The sequence below is a fragment of the Tenrec ecaudatus genome, chromosome 2 (assembly GCF_050624435.1).
Source record: "Tenrec ecaudatus isolate mTenEca1 chromosome 2, mTenEca1.hap1, whole genome shotgun sequence".
NCBI classification, from domain to species: Eukaryota; Metazoa; Chordata; class Mammalia; order Afrosoricida; family Tenrecidae; genus Tenrec; species Tenrec ecaudatus.
The window spans coordinates 221,892,167-221,909,661 of record NC_134531.1 but is presented as its reverse complement, the minus strand read 5'-3'; the positions used below and the strand labels follow the sequence as shown (position 1 = coordinate 221,909,661).

At 41.1% G+C, this 17,495-nt stretch overlaps 1 protein-coding gene across 3 annotated transcripts in view; it reads left to right on the top strand.

Annotated features, from left to right (window-relative positions):
* The window catches only part of ITSN1 (intersectin 1), a 172,071-nt gene that overhangs the window by 59,293 nt on the left and 95,283 nt on the right, over positions 1-17,495 (top strand). For all 3 annotated transcript variants that reach the window (XR_012782874.1, XM_075542338.1, XM_075542337.1), the window contains exons 2-4: positions 13,572-13,631; positions 14,794-14,886; positions 15,871-15,934. Coding sequence is in view for 2 of the 3 variants with exons in the window: in XM_075542338.1 (XP_075398453.1) it covers positions 13,604-13,631; positions 14,794-14,886; positions 15,871-15,934 (185 nt within the window). In the remaining variant the exon portion in view is untranslated. The remainder of the gene's footprint in view (positions 1-13,571; positions 13,632-14,793; positions 14,887-15,870; positions 15,935-17,495) is intronic.

Below are 17,495 nucleotides of genomic sequence, written 5' to 3'. Positions count from 1 at the left end.
ATTCCTGTTTGAAAGATTTCAGTACCTGCCTTGCTTCAGGGGACCTATTATTCCACATGGTCCTGTCACTAAGGAGCCCTGGTGGCATAGTGGGTTATGTGTTGTGCTGCGAATTTCAAGTTGGTGGTTCAAACTTGTGGGAGAAGGATGAGGCTTCTGTTACCAGGAAGATTTAGAGCCTTGGAAACACTTGCTTTGCCCTTAAGATGGTTTCATTTCTTTCAAGTGCTTACTTTCCACTTGTGTACATGTCGTGTGGTCCAAGGCTACCACGCTCACTTGATGAGTCTCCTGCCCGGTTTTGCGCTCATTGTGGCACAGAGCACACTGCGTCAGCATAACTTCTTCACTGCGCTGGGCCGATCTCAGTCTCAGCTCTGTGTGCCTGCCTTCTGTGGACACATATGGTCGGCACAGTAAATGTCACATAGTAAATAGTCTATCATTGAGTTACTCTATAGTAATGTAACTTTTAAACCTTCAGTTAAAAGTTCAGAATTTATTCTGTCACATTTACTAGATCCTAAGTTGGGGGAAAATGCGCCCATTTATTGAACTTTTTATTATGTGTAAGATGCTGATCCAAGTGTTTTCCACTGAAAAACCAGATCCCTTTCCCTTGACTAGATTCCAACCAATCGGGACCCAATTGGACAGAGTCAGATTGTCCCGGTGGTTTTCCAAGGCTATAATCTTTACCGGAACAGACAATGAGAGGCTGGTAGGTTCAAACCACCGAACTTTAGATTCGCAGTTGTGTTAAACTCAACTGTCACAGCAACAATCTATGACCCTCATTTGAAAAAGAACTCCAAGTTTAGAAAGAGGCAAATCAACTCTTGTAAAGTAGGTCCACTGCTGGTCAGAGCTGAGCTGATATTCCTGGGATGCTTTCCATTTGATGACTTCTCGTTGATCGTCTTCTTTCTGGACTGTGCCCCATGTCCCCTGCCTGTGCTGGCTGGATTAATTTTTGCTAGCCTACTGTGAGAATGACATTCTCACATGAGCAATTTTAACTCCACTTTAGGTTGCCTAGTGGTCTTGCTGTCGGCACTCTCACAAAATACTGTAATTTCCACGGAAACAGCACCCTCTGATCGCAGTGCAGAGAGGGGAAGGAAGGATTCAAACGTCATTTCAGAGAGATGGTGTGACTGATTGTATATGTATGTATGCATCTATAGGTGTGAAGACCTCAAACATTAATGTACAAACTGAATGAAAAGATAGGGAGTTTTCCTGGGAACTTTTTGAAGCCCCCTTGTATATGTGAATATATATACACCTATTTTTTTCTATTTTCTTTAAGTATTCAGAAGAATTTTCTGGATTTCAACTATTGAAATACAGATTTTTTTTAGTCCCCAGAAGGAAGGGATTTGAAGTTAGGATTTCTCTGAAATTCTTGACACAAGTAGAAGATGCACCCAGGGACTAGTTAGTCATTCTGAATGGCAGGGATGCAAACTAAATGAGAGACTGTCAGAAATACTGTAAAGAGGACCAGCAATGAGTTGCTGGAAGGTAGCCCCAGAATGCCTTGTTATACACAGGGACGGATCTTTGTACCCCAAATGCTCGAAGCACAGGTGAACAATAGCTACTCAAGTTATTTAAGCTTTAGGCTTGCTTTTCTCTCAGAAAATTGAGTAAAATCAAGTAACCCAAACACAAACTCAGTGCCATCTAACCAAGTCCAACTCATAACAACCCTACAGGCCAGGGTAGAACAGCCTGAGGGTGTTTCCAAGGTTGTAAATCTCTGTGGAAGCAGATTGCCACAACTTTCTCCCACGGTGTGGGGTGGATTCAAACCAACTGACCCTTTGCTTAGCTCAGTACTTCTGTGCTACCTAGGCTCCTCCAAACTCAAGGAGAGAGATCATATTTCACTTGTTACCTTTTAGAAAACAGTTGATAAGTAAATCATCTACCTTTGAAGAGCTTGGCTTAGAAATAAGACTATAGGTTCATTTCTGAAACCACCTTTTAGCCTTGATACTCAGCTTGCCAAAGGACTTGTCCAGTGTGTCATCCATTTTTAGTGTGTGGGCTCGCCTTCTGCTTAGTAATGTTGGGAACCTGTGTTTATCAGGGAGAAGCACTGGTTATGAGTTGGGCTGCTACTCACAAGGTCCAAAGTTCAAAATCACCCAACTCCTCTGCAGGGGAAAGGTGGGGCTTTCTATTCCCGCAAACAGTTTCAGTCTCAGGAAACTCTCAGGGGCAGGGTCCACCTGCCCTGTAGGGTCACTATGAGTCAGCATCAACTTGCTGGCAGTGAGTTTGATTTGGTTTGGTGGCTAGCCTATTTATCATGTGCCCTTGCTTCATTCTTTTGTGGTGAGTTGGGTTGACCCTAAGTAAACTGGCTCAACGTAAGATTTCTCTGTGATCAAAACTCTCTAAGACTCATTTAAAAGTTGGATTTCAAAGAAATCAGAAGAGCTATGAAAAGGTTAGTTTTGGGGTTTTTTAAAATCATTTTATTGGGGGCTCATACAACTAACTCATCACAATCCATACATATATCAGTTGTGTAAAGCACATTTGCACATTCGTTGTGAAAGGTTAGTTTTTTGACGGCCACATCCTGGTGACTGTCACCCCAGGAAGTGCACATTGAATGAATTTTACCTCTTCCTCCCTTCAGTAAAGAGTTATCTTTTCAGAATCTGTTGGATGTTATTTGGAATTTTAGAGCTTAATCACACAGATTTCACAATGTTGGCTTTAAACACAGCCAACTAAGTATGCAGGCTTGCCTGAACTGGAATTCTAGATTTATTGGATGGGAATCCAAACACATTTTGAGTCAACATTGGCTTCTCTGAAGGTTTTTGATGTTATGAATAGGATTTGAACTTTTTAAAAGAAAATGCTTGTTTGAGAAAATCTGGGATTACCTTTGTCTTTGATTTCATATTGTCAGTCAGTGTGTTCATGATTGTTCATAGAAACCTAGAAACGGCCTTTCTGTAACTTGAGGGGTTCAGCGGAAGCCACTTGAAGATGCTGAGCAAAGCCCCCAGTGACGGTGACGGGGCAGCATGTTTTTCAGGGTTTCTCTCTTTTCTCAGGCTTCAGTGTGTTTCCGTGTGATTCAGTCAGCGAAGTGAAGTGAAACTAGAAATTTGAGTCATGGATCTGTTGCCTTCTGGAGCTGTCTGATTTTCATTCAGCTGCAGTCTCTTTAGTGTGTTAGTGAGGCTAATGTCGTTGGACAGTTTGGGTCCTAAACCTTTCTAGTGGTGATAAATCGTGTTCTGCGCCGCTGCGGTCTGTCCCGTAGGTCCCCTAGCAGAGTTCAGTTGGGGTTGGGTAATGACCGTATTGCCCTTTGCTCTCATTCCTAACACTCAGTGACTGCTCATTGATGTTGCAGTGAGGCTCTCCCTTGGACCTTGCCCATTCTTTACACATCGGTAAATACTCCCGTGCTAATGCAGGAGGCAGCTAGCATCTCTGCCGATCCGCTTATTAATACGCAGCAGTGTAGTGTTCCTTCTCTCTTGACTGGGAACTATGTAGTAGTCCTTAGCAAGGGCTCAAGCAATTACAAACCCATCTCTCCTGAGCTTTCACTTGCTCTGACTTCTTTGGCACATGGAGTGGGCTGTATGAGACCGTAGGCTCTGGTAGTTGCTGCTGTCCGTTGTGGCTCTGTCAGCAGCATTCAGGAAGATGTTCAAGACACTTGCTACGTTCTCAGCCCCCTCCTCATTATCAGGCTTACATCTAGCCAATTTACTTGTGATGAGTGTATTCCATTGCAGAGCCTTTTAAAAACTAGCACATGGCTAGTTTTAGTTATCTTATGACTAAGATCTGTCTACCCATACCGGATTCATCCAGTTGCAGTGGTTGGACTCTTTTTGGTAAAGCTGATTTTATAATCTATAGCAGGAGCCCTTCCTACTTTCTGGATTTGTGATGTTATTTGCAAGGAGCCCTGTTGGCGCTGCTGGCTAGGCAATGAGCTGCAAATTGCAAGGTCAAGGTTCAAACCCACCAGTCTCTCCTTCAGAGAAAAGTGAGGCTGTCTGCTCCTGTAAAGACTTAAAACCTTGGGCACGTATGTAAGTTCACCTATGAGTTGGAATCTATTCAATAGCGGTGGGTTTGGGACAGTTGGTACTTTCTGTTTACTTTCTGTATAATTTCTTGACTTCCTTCCTAAAGCTCAAGGTGATCTCTTAGCCTTTTCTGTGCATCCTTATTCCTGCAGGGGAATTGATATACCATGCTTGTTTAGCTGGCTGTGTTTGAAGGGTTAGATGCACAATCTAATTGCAGAGAGGCCAGGGTGAGTATTTAACCAGTACTCTGGGTTAACTTAAGGTTAAGTTCATGCACCAAAATGTTGACGTTTACATTTTTCACTTTTAGTGTGCCTGTCTGTGCCTGTTGGAACTTCAGTTTTTATAAAGAAGAAAACAGATCTTTTTTCTCTTTTTAGTGATAAGCATATTCAGATCGTTGTTAGTTTCAGTCAAACTCATGGCCACCCCATGTGTGCACAGTAGGACAGTGCCATAGGGTTTTCAAGGCTGTGACCTTTTGGAAGCAAATCATCTGGATTATATTCTAAGGCCTCTGGGTAGCTGAACTCCTAACCTTTCAACCAGTAGGTGCTTCTTACTCATATCACACATGTGATACTTGGTTTTCACTTTACTTATTTTATTACATATTTTTAGATGGGACAAAATAAGTACTTACAATGACCTGTGAAATGTTATTTTTCACTTATTTATTGTAATCTCTATTGTGTGTGTGTGTGTGTGTGTGCATGAGTGCATGCAAGAAATGTGTGTGAGTTGAAAGTAGATTAAATATACAAATTGCCCTTCTGTTGGTTGATAAACTTGAATCCACTCTATACATATTTTATACTTAAATAATTTATGATCGGATTTTCTCTCCTCCCACTCAATGGCTCCTAAAATTATTTGCTATGGGATTGGAGGCTTTTTCCAGGAACTGCTTTTCCTGTATTTCAGGCTGCTTGATTCTTATGCCCCCTTTGAAAATGAAAGGTGTGGTGGGTTACTTGTCGGACTGTTAACCTCAAGGTCAGCAGTTTGAAACGACCAGTTGCTCCTCACAAGAAAGGTGAGTGATAGTCTTAGAAACCCACAGGGCTAGTTGTGCCCTGTCCTATAAGGCCGCTAGCAGTTGGAATTGACCATCCCCTCCCCCGAAGAGATAAACGCCCCTTATTTTATTGAAGGCTTATGAATGGTTATTCGATATGTATTGGTGGCCCCCTAGAATCTTGACTTTTTAGATGTTATTGTGCAATTATTTGGTGGTCTTAAAACTCACTCACTGCCATCGAGTCAAGTCCAACTTATAGCGACCCTACAGGACAGGATAGAAATGCCCCCATGGGTTTCTGAGACTGCAAATCTATATGAGTGTAGAAAGCCTCATCTATCTCCTGCTGGTGATTTCAAACTGTTGACTTCGAAGTTCCGCCCAAGTGTAACCTACTACTCCACCAGAACTCCTTACTCTTTTTACTTGGTGATCTAGAAATGGTGGGGTGGGGGAGGGGGGGAGCTTCATTAGAGGACAACTAATTTCCATTTTTCTCTACAACAAAAATTCCTTTTCATTTGTCATCTTTAGATTTTAGCTGCATTTTTGTTTTATTGCTCCTCGATGATGTCTGTCCTATTGCACACAATAAAGGAAGGGTGATTGAGAAGAGCTGAGATTAAAATCCCCACTTATTGAAACGCCACTGGCTAAATACCCTGGTATTTCTCTTTGTGGAAAGTAAGCGGGAGTAAATGAACAAGGCTGTCTGACATGCATGCCAGTGAGTGTTGCCAAGTGATGTGCTGACAGCTGGGCCTGACAATGATCGCTCACCACTGACCACCCATTTCTCATCCCCTCCTCCTTTGTGTCCCCCTACCCAACAACACTTTGACACTCACTCCCCACAAGTCTCTTGCTGTTTTCGTAGAGGACTAGTTCAGTACTGAGCACGAATGTTCAAATTGAACCACGACAGTATCTCTTTTATTTTGAACTTTTTCAGTTTTTAAAAACAATTGTTTTTAGTTATCTTCGTGCTCTGAATCACCACCCCTTAGGAAGAGGTGATCTTGCAAGCAGCATCTCATGCAGAAGACACACTTGAGGCCCACAGCTTCAGACAGGACAATGGGGCATTGATCAGGTCAGCTATATGCTTGGGACTTGTCAGTTTCTCTGTCCCTTCATTGTTTGATTTTCAGTTCCTTGTCTCTGTGTTTCAATAGAGTTTTGTTTACATCCTGTGTAATCTTACAGGGCAAAGTCGGCTTTTGATTTGTGCTCATGCACAGCCATCACAGGCATGGAATTTGGTAGCACATTTGCTTATTGTGGAGGGGTGTGTGTAGGCTCTTCTAGCTCTTTCCATTAATTGCAGACTGAAAAAACTAACAAAAAACTTTGCTTTGATTTTGCTTTACTTCTGTCAATGAAACCCCCTTTCCCTAAGACTGTAAAGGCCTTTCTTTGTAAAGGAGAGATAGGAGACATTTGTGTGTGGGGGCGACTTTAGACCAATAAGCCTATGTATGCCCTTTTGAAATACTAGAAATCTGCTAATTGATTGATTCACGCAATTGCTGGAGAGCTCGTTTCCTTTGAATATATGTATATTTAAATGACCTTGTTTGCATATTGTGTTTCCCCCTTTATTTATTTTTAAATGGGAAACCTCAAAGCATTGTTAGGTGTTGTTGAGTCAGCTCTGACTCCTAGCGACCCTGTGTGCTTGCTGGCTTGCCTGTTGTGATGCTGGAAGTGATGCCACTAGTGTTTTAAATAGCAGGGACACCTAGGCTGGGCAGGTTTCATCTCAAATCGTTAGAAAAGCAAAAAGGAAACGTTTGTAGAAAAATTCCGTTATATTTAAATTTAATTTTCTGTACCATCCGCACAATTGTTGCGATATTGGAGCCCACCGTTGCGCCCATTGTGCCAGTCTGTCTTGTTAAGGGTCTTCTTGTTTGGGTTTTTGCTGACCTTGTGTATTACCAGGCATCATGTTCTGCAGGGATTGGCCCTTTCTAATAACATGTTCATTCTTCTTGCAGTTCTGCTGTATTCCGTACTGCTTGCTGGCTTGCCTGTTGTGATGCTGGAAGTGATGCCACTAGTGTTTTAAATAGCAGGGACACCTAGGCTGGGCAGGTTTCATCTCAAATCGTTAGAAAAGCAAAAAGGAAACGTTTGTAGAAAAATTCCGTTATATTTAAATTTAATTTTCTTTAAACAACTTTTTGAAGCTTTATACAATGCTATCCATGTATTTTGGAGACCAATTATAATGTATGCATTTTACATAACATTTCAAGTATAAATCAATAACTTGGACTTAGATGTTTTATGCCTCATGATTGAATTTCGTTTTTAAAAATTGCAGAATTTAGTATTTCCTGGGTAGTAGAACTAAACTCACATGACACATTTTTAAATAGTTTCTTGGAAACCTTGCTTTATTTTTCAGAATAATCTGTTCCTTATCAGAGACATCAATTATTAAACATGGTTCAATGTATTTTAGCATGCAAAATAACATTACATAAGAGAACATTCACTCTTTTATAAGTACGTATTTATAGAGGTCTTCTTTAAATGCATTAATATTTGGGTTTTACTTTAAATATTGACATTAAGGATCAATATTTAGTCCTTTGACTTTCTATAGTTAGCTTTCTTCTCTGAAATTGAAATGAAACTATTTTAAAAGATTTTTTGTGCGTTCTGACTTGATTTTTAAAAGTCAAACTTACATTCAGATTTTTTGTATTTTTTCTTTTTACAGTGCTTTTAAGAAAAACTATTGCTCGCTCATTATTTAGTGTTTTATGTTTTGTGTGTGTCTGTAAACCGAGGAAGGAGTGTCTGCCTCACTCTACATGAATATCTGATTCTAGTATCATGTTCACGAAAGGTTGCAATAATTTGGGAAATGCATTTGGAATAATGTAAAGTCTGGATGAGAAAGAAGGCAAAAAGATTGGTCGAATGCTTTGCTTTGGTATTGATAGGGTAGGAGTCCTCATAGCATAGTGGTTACTCACTGGGCTGCTAAGTGAAAAGTGGGCAGTTTGAAACCACCAGCCACTCCTCACAAGAAAGACAAAGCTCTTTGCACCTCTAAGGAACTGCAGTCTCCTTACCCTGTCTTGTAGGGTCACTATGAGTTGCCACCAACTGGATCAATGGCAGTGAGAGAGTGTTTCTGACCTACCTTATTCAGTTGAGATTCTATTATATAATTAGACTGCCTCCTCGCACTGCTTTACTTTTAGATGGTCTTCATATATGACTTCCAACTTATCGTACTTGATATTCTGATAAAAAAATGCTTCTGGAAGCTTCACTTGTTTTCTTCTGTGGCAACCTTCTTATTGAACCTTTTCTCTTCCATTAAGATTCCTCAATGGTCTATGACTCTTCTTAGTTTTGTTTAATTACTTAGTCTCCCTGCCTTTTGTTTCCCAGCGCTTCTATCCTTTGAAAAGAGCTCTGGTGGTACTGCAGGTTAAGCACTGGACGGTTAACCACAAGGCCAGTTGTTCAAACCAACCAATTGCTCTGTGGGGGAAAGATGATAGGTTGTGTGCTCCAATAAAGATTTACAAATCGCTGAAATCCTACATAGGGTCTGTGTGTGTGTGTATTCATAAATAAATACGATATATATATACAGACACATTTCATATTTATAAATATAACTTGGACAAGAATGCTTCCTGTACCCCCAGGGTTCCCCACATCCACCCTCCCTGCCAGCTTAAGAGTAAAGTCCGAAATAGAGGCATAACAGTAAATCTTCTGAAGAGCATGATTTCATTTTGGGAGTAAGCAACAATAACAAAAACAAACTCATTGCTATGAAGTCGATTAGAGTCCTAAAAATTTAGCTATTACACACATTTGTTATTTAGTCACACAGGTTTTTGAAAAACCATTACGCTTTAAGTTAAAAGTTAAATTGCATTTAGTATCCTAGACCAGACGCCCTCAAACTATGGCCTGCTGGGCGTTTTTGCCCCATTTGTTTTAGAGTCCGTCCCTCCAACGGGTTTGAGGGACAGTGAACTGGTCCCCTGTTTAAAAAGTTTGAGGACCCCTGCTCTAGACACTAGACATGTGGAATTTAAGATGAGTAAGAGTAAGAAAGATACACCATCAGCAGTGAATGAGGGTTTGAATATCTACATGTATGTGCAGTCATTTCCAGAGGCAGCACATGATCGAGACAGTGACATTGACTGCAGAAGTCCAAGCTGCGCTGATGGCATTTGCAAAAAAACAACCTCAGTCCTCACTGGAGTACCAAGTAAAATGGTTTACCACACTGGTGCAGCGCTGGAAGTACTCACGAGCCAATGCCAGTAATTTGGAAGATACCTAGCTGGCCGACTGACTTAAAGAGATGTGCATTTGTACCCATTCTACAGACAGGTGACCCAGTAGAATGTGGAAATGATCAAACTATATCATTAACATCACATTACAAGTAGATTTTCACTGAAGATAACTTAAAGCACATAGCAGTACTGTGACAAGGAGCTGTCAGAAATTCAGACCAAATTCAAGAGAGGATTTGGAACAAGAGCTATCTTTGGTGATCACAAATAGAATTTGGCTGAAAGCAGAGAAATGCAGAAAGATATTTACTTGTGTTTTATTGACTATGCAACGAGATCCGACTGCGTGAATCATGCATAACAAGCTAACATTGCAAAGAATGGGAATTCTAGGACACCTCATTGTGCTCATGTATAACCTATACTTAGACAAGAGGCTGTCATTCCAATAGAACAAGTGGATAGTGCATGGTTTTAAAGCAAGAAAGGTGTGTGTCAGGGTTGTACTTTTCCACTGTACTTATTCAATCTGTATGCCAAGCAAATAATCTGAGAAAGTGGACTACAAAAAGAAAAATATGGCCTCAAGATTGGAGAAAGATTTGTGAATCAATCTGTAACATGCAGCTGACCCAACCTTGTTTGCTGAAAGTCAGGAGGATTTGAAGCACTTGCTGATGAAGATCAAGGATTGTGACCTTCAATATTGTATTGAAACTCAGTGTAAAGAAAACAAAAGAAAGCCCAACTGGCCTCAGGAGATAACATCATAATAAATGGAGGAAAGATTGAAGTTGTCAAAAATATCATCTTGGAGCCACCATCAACTCATATGGAAGCAGCAGTCGGGAGATCAAAGGGCAAATCTGTTGCAGAGAACCTGTTTGCAGTGTTAAAGAACAGGCATGTCACGTTTTATTAGGGGCTCATACAACTCTCACCACACTCTATACATGCATCAATTGTATAAAGCACATCTGTACATTCATTGCCCTCATCCTTCTCAAAACATTTGCTCTCCACCTAAGTCCCTGGCATCAGCTCCTCATTTTCTCCACTCCCTCATGAACCCTTGATAATTTATAAATTATTATTTTGTCATATCTTGCACTGTCTGACGTCTCCCTTCACCCACTTTTCTGTTGTCCATTCCCCAGGGAGGAGGTCACATGTAGATCCTTGTAATCGGCTCCCCCTTTCCAATCCACCATCCCTCTATGTTCCCAGTATCGCCACTCACATCACTGGTCCTGAAGGGATCATCCGCCCTGGATTCCGTGTTTCCAGTTCTCAGATGTACCAGTGTACATCCTATGGTCTAGTCAGACTTGCAAGGTCGGATTCGGATCATGACAGTGAGGGGGGGGGGGGGAGGAAGCATTTAGGAACTAGAGGAAAGTTGTATGTTTCATCGTTGTCACATCACACCTTGACTGGCTTGTCTCCTCTCCAGACCCTTCTGCAAGGGGATGCCCAGTGGTCTACAAGTGGGCTTTGGGTCTCCACTCGGTACTCCCCCCACTCATTCACTATGATAAGATTTTTTGTTCTGATGTCCCTTCGACACCTCGTGATCGCACACCAAGCCAGGGTATTTTCAGTTGCCTCAATATGCAAGTGAAAGTTGGGACAGTTGAGTAAGGAAGACTGGCGAGAAGCTGAATACAACAGAGTGCCCGAAGAGCACCCACCCACCCACCGTCTGCCTTGGAGGAAGTACGGCCAGAATGCTCTTAGAAGTGAGGACACTGAGACAAGCTCAGCCTTTGCACATGCTAGGAGGAGGGGCCAGGCCCTGGAAAAAGACCTCCTGTTTGGTAAAGTAGAGGGTCGATGAAAAAGAGGAAGATATTCAACATTGTGTGTTAAGTAGTGACTGCAACAATGTGTTCGAAGGTAACAATTTGAGGATCGCACAACTATTTTACCTAGGGTTACTATGAATGGGAACCCACTCTGGTGGTGCAGTGGTTACAGCACTCTGCTGCCAATTAATTTATTTCAAAGTCATTTGATTGGGGGCTCATACAATTCTTATCACAGTCCATACATCCATCCATTGTATGTCAAGCACATTTGTACATCTGTTGCCCTCATCATTCTCAAAACATGCTTTCAACTGCGCCCCTGGTATCAGCTCCTCATTTTTGCCCCTCCCTCCCCACTCCCTTTCCCTTATGAACCCCTGATAATTTATAAATTATTATTATTTTGTCATACGTTACACTGTCCGATTCTCCCTTCACCCACTCTTCTGTTGTCCATCCCTCAGGGAGGAGGTTATATATAGATTCTTATAATCGGTTCCCCCTTTCTACCCCACCTTCCCTCCACGCTCCCGGTATCACCACTCTCAGCACTGGTCCTGAAGGGATCATCTGTCCTGGATTCCCTGTGTTTCCAGTTCCTATCTGTACCAGTGTACATCCTCTGGTCTAGCTGGATTTGTAAGGTAGAATTGGGATCATGATAGTTGGGTGAGGAAGAATTTAAGAACTAGAGGAAAGTTGTGTGTTTCATCGGTGCTATACTGCACCCTGACTGGCTTGTCTCCTCCCTGTGACTCTTCTGTAAGGGGATGTCCAGTTGCCTACAGATGGGCTTTGGGTCCCCAATCTGCACTCCCCCTCATTAACAATGATATGATTTTTTGTTCTTTGATGCCTGATACCTGATCCCTTTGGCACCTCGTGATCACACAAGTTGGTGTGTTTCGTCCATGTGGGCTTTGTTGCTTCTGAGCTAGATGGCCGCTTGTTTACCTTCAAGCCTGTAAGACCCTAGATGCTATCTATATCTTTTGATAGCCGGGCACCATCAGCTTTCTTCACCACATTTGCTTATGCACACATTTGTGTTCAGCGATCGTTATCGGGAAGGTGGGCACACAGTGATATGATTTTTTTGTTCTTTGATGCCACTGCTCACTAATTTGAACCCACCACCCAATCCACTCCTTTAGGAAAAGATGTGGAAACCTGCTGTATGAGAATTTATAGTCTGAGAACCTCAGGGGTAATTTTGTGTCCGGTAGGACCAGTATGAGGTAGAATCAAAGTAATACTGGGTTTGATACATTATCCCTGCAGTTTGAACCCATGAGTTACTCCATGGAAGTATAGCAACACCTGTAAACTTCTACAGCCTTGGAAAAACCCTAAAAGGGTTACTTACTGCACATCAGAGTCAACTTGCCAGCTGTCATGTTTCGATCCAGAACCCCTTCGTACTCAATTTTAACTATGTGGATGCACTATGCTGCTAAAATGAAATTAAGCATAAGGAAAAGATACACATCATATTTTCTCTTCTTAGATGGGGGAAAAGGGCTGTCTGTATTTCATATGGACTGTTCATGAGCAAATACTGCCTTAGGGAGTGTTTCGGAGCATTAGATACGTTTTCTGAGCAAAGATCAGCCTAATATGCATTCTGTGAAGCCTTTATCAAAATTGTGGAGCAAGAAGAGCAGACTCGGTTTTTCCTGGGTGGAACATAGATTGTGGAATCAGCTGCTTCTGCCCCAACTTCCATCTTGTTAGCAAATGTGTGGTATTATTCTAATCACGAAACCTCTCCAATATATGTTTTCCTCATCTACCAGATTCTAGGGAAGAAATAGAGTTGGTAACAATAGTTCTCCATCTTACACCGCTATGATGATGGCAATTTAGTGAGAAGAGCCACCGAGTACTATGTCTGACTTGTAATAATTGCTCATAAAAGCCAATTATTACTGGAATATTCACATGGATACAAGCAAAATATATGTATATGTGTATGTGTGTGTGTATATGTATATGAGGGGACTTTTAAAAAGTTCTTGGGAAAGAGGTGTGAAAAGATAAGAGAGTTTTTCCATGAACTTTTCAAACCCACCTCACAGTAGGATGTCCTGAGCTGTGGTGTCAACCACCAGAAGGAAAATTTGATGCCAGAGAGCCTCTTATTAACATTTCCCAGTGCCTATTTATTGCTTTACCTGGCTCTGAGAAGCCATGCAGAGAATTAGTGAATGAATGTTGTTTCTTTTCCAGAATATTTTAGCTCTAGAATTCTGATAATTAAAGAACATGTGTGTTTGTGTATAAATATCTAGGAGTGGAGTTTTTACAAACTTAAAATGTTGTCTTTTAATTACAGGCATCGATCAAAACTTAAAATGTTGTCTTTTAATTACAGGCATCGATCAGCAAGGTAAAAGTAACAGAACCATGGCTCAGTTCCCAACACCTTTTGGTGGTAAGTTAAAAAAATTATTTCTGGACCAGTGTATTTTGGGAGCATATTAAAAAAATTAAAAAAAGCATGACAAATTTCAAATACTCACGGGAAAGTATAAACAACCCACATGTCGCCATCTAGTTCCAATAATTACCAACTTATCCGCATTCTTCTGAAGCCATTCCCAATTATTTCATTTCATCCCATAAATTATTAAGTGTTTTGAAAAGATAACTGTTTTACAACCTAACTGCAATACCTTTGTCACACCTATAAACGTTTGCAGTAATTATTTATAATTGCTAACTCTTTGGTCAGTATTGGTTCCCTTCATAGTTTCAGACAACTTGTTTTGGGAGTGATGGGTTTGTTCAAGTGAGAATCCAAGCCAGAGGCATACATTGCTATCAGTTACTTGTCTCCAGGCTCCTAGTCCGTAAGCTCCTTCCTCCTCCACCCTTGTCTGTTCTTTGCAATTTGTCATTTAAATGACACATTTATCCAAAGCTTGGATTGGAAGCATGACTTCTAAAATTTTCAATAAATCTTTTCAAGCCATATCCACCTGAGTTTAATGTGTTTCCCAGGTAGTCTTTCCAAATATTATTAGGAAATTGTTAGCTTGTTGCGTTCTTGCTGCATATTTTAAAGGAAGAGAGCATACCTTGTTGATGTATTACTCTTGTCAGCTGTCTAATCTAGTTATCACAAAGAGAGGAAGGTGGCCCGAACCACCATTCTTTTCATTAAACCAGTGAAAGTCCCTGTGGGATTTTAGCACAGAAATGTGCAAACTCTTACCAATCATTGGAGAGTTACTCTGTGTCATTCTGTGTTTTGGATGTTTCCCCTTTAAATGATTGGACGATGTTTTACTCTGAGGTTTTTGGGGGCTGTTGTTCATAATTCCAGGAAATAATCTCCCCAGGGCAATAAAACTCCTAGACGCTGCAGGACACCAAGCAAGTCCAGCAAAGGAAGAGGTCATGCCTTGTTTCCAGCCCCAGTTCATTATCCCTATGTCTAACCAAGTGCCTGGCACATGCAAATCACCCCCTGACCACTTTTCACAAACTCTGTCATCATCCTGCAAGCACTATGGAAAGTGTGTGCCTGTGTTTGTTTGTTTTTTTTATTGTGTAATTCACCCTCTTTTGTGTGTGTTTATTTTGAATTGTAGGTAGCCTGGACATCTGGGCCATAACTGTAGAAGAAAGAGCAAAGCATGATCAACAGTTCCACAGTTTAAAGCCAATATCTGGATTTATTACTGGTAATAATTGAAGTTAACATGCTTATTTTGTTTTGTGGTGACTCATCAGTATGCAGGTATTTGTGGAAAATCTGTGCAAAGCTGGGGTGGGCAGATAGGATTCAGGGGACACTTTACCTGTCTTGTTTTTGCCCGGAGCCCATGCTTTCCCAGTTGTGCATTCCGACTGTTTACATTCCTTACTTGCTATCCAGCCCCTTGCTTCAGGCACATCTCTGGTGGGAACTGGTGAAGATCAAAGGACCACATTCTTGAAACACTATGGAATTAGACTGTGGCCTTTGAACTGAAATGGTTACTGAATTCCTGGTCTTGAACTGGTTTGGGAAACGGTTAAATAAATTAGCAGATTCTGAACTCTCCCCCCACCCTTTTTAAAAGTCTTTTTCCTATTGCTGTGTCACCAAAATTCCCTTTGCACTTTGCCTTTTCTGTTCTCTTTCCTGTTTGATTATTCAGGAATAAGCATGAGAACAAATAGGATATGGATTTCCTGAGGTTCTGGTTTCGTGTATATTTTGATGGCTCTCTTTAATTTGTTAACGCTTAAACTCCACTGCTGCTGATGCTTTTTAATCACTGTGACTTACCCAGAGTGTCTAGAACCTGAAGTGAACATGCATGTTGAGAATGTCAGCTTTCATAATTTCTATAAAGTAGAAGCAGTGAGTCCTCAGTTTCGTGAGCTTCCCGCAGTACTTTTCCATAATGGGGAGCTCTTAGCATCTGTATTAATAGCAGACTCGTCAACAGGGACAGTTTGTCCCCGCAAATGGTTGGCCCTTTTTTGAGAGGACTTTTGAAAGTTCCGTCCTAAAGTTGTTGCTGATGGGTTCATCCTACTTACAGACTGACCATTTGATTTGATCATGTATTCAATTCTGGGTTTACAGGCTCCCAGTCTCTTGTCTATGTGACTTTGGCAATGAGAGGATTTCTGTCAGCTGTTGTCTTCCTCTGAAACATTTTCCATTTAATTTACAGGTGATCAAGCTAGAAACTTTTTTTTTCAATCTGGGTTACCGCAACCTGTTTTAGCACAGATATGGTAAGTTGGAATTTTATATGATCAGAAAGTTTAATAGAAGATTTTCAATCCTATTTTGGAATATTATTCCTAGTGGTAAAGAGACACATATTTGTAGTTTCAAATACTGTATTATATCTTACCAGAGAATTCCTTCTAAAAAGTATCCTCTTAGTTTGGAACTTAGGAGCCCTGGTAGCGCAGTGGTTATGCTGCAGCTGCTAACTGAAAGGTGGACCAGTGTGCTCCCATCAGCCACTCCATGGGAGGAAGAGGTGGCAGTGTGTTCTGTGAAGATTTCTGGTCTAGGTGGCTGTATAAGGCACTCTGCTCTGTCTTATTACGGCCCTTGTGAATTGGAATTAACACATTGGTTTGTTTTGGTTTAGTTTGGTTTCGCTTTAATAAGGAACTAAAACAAACAAAACAAAAAAATTGTGAAGTTTGAAAGATGGCATTATGTCAAAAAGTGAGTTGAGAAATGTACATTTTGATAGTTTCTCGCCACCAGTTTGTTTGTAGCTTTCTCCGGGTCACCCAGACTCCTGGGTCTCTCACAGTTTTTGCTTCATACTTGAATCTCCCTGGGTCTGTTAGTGATGAGAGAAGAAAGAGCTGATATTAAGTACAATGTAGTACATGGTAAGCGCGGGATATTGCTGAATTATTTATCACACGTGGACAGCCAGTCTTGTGCAGACACCGGGGGGAGAGAGAATCAGTGTTAAAAGGTGGCCAACATAAGTTTGAGTTTATAGCCCTGGGTAGCCAGCTGAATTCTGCTGGACCCCAAGAAGCCACATTTCCCCACAGTATATGGTTCTAGAAATCAAAAGCTTCATTTCCCCGAGCTGTTAGGATTGTAGATGCAACTAGCTTGCAATTGTGAGCTACCTACACACCTGAGTTTCAATCCTGGCTTTGCTACTTTTTCATTTGGTGTGGGTATTTACCTTTTCTGACCTCAGTTTCCTAATTCAGAAAATGGGAATGCTTATTTCTGAAATAACTCTAAACGGTTATGTTTAGCGTAGGACCTGGCACACATTATTTTAAACAAACAGGCAAAACAGAAACCCAAATTTACTGCCATCAAGTCATTTCTGACTAATGGCGACTCTAGAGGACAGGGTAGAGCTGTACCTGTGGGTTTCCCAAACTGTACCTCTTTACAGGAGTAGAAACCTCATCTTTTTCCTGCAGAGCTGCTGGCTAATTCGACCCCCCGACTTCTGGGTTAGCAGCCAAGTGAGTAAGCACTATGCCACAAGGGCTTACGCATTATAGGACTGCAAAATAAACCCCCCAACGATGTCTGCTCTCCTCCCCAGGGACAGAATGATCCACGTGACAGAATTATCTAACTAATGATCCCTTAGAGGATCAGCCTGTTGATTTACAGTTTATATGGAAAATAGCAATGCTTGACACAGCTCCTTATTGCCTCCATGTCTGTACAGTGCAATCTAAGCTTTTTTGGTAAATTTAAGTTTCATCATTTAGAAAATCACTTAGAATCATATACTGTGTTCTAAAATAGCAAAACTTCATGAGAAATAGATATGCTTATATGTAAATGTGT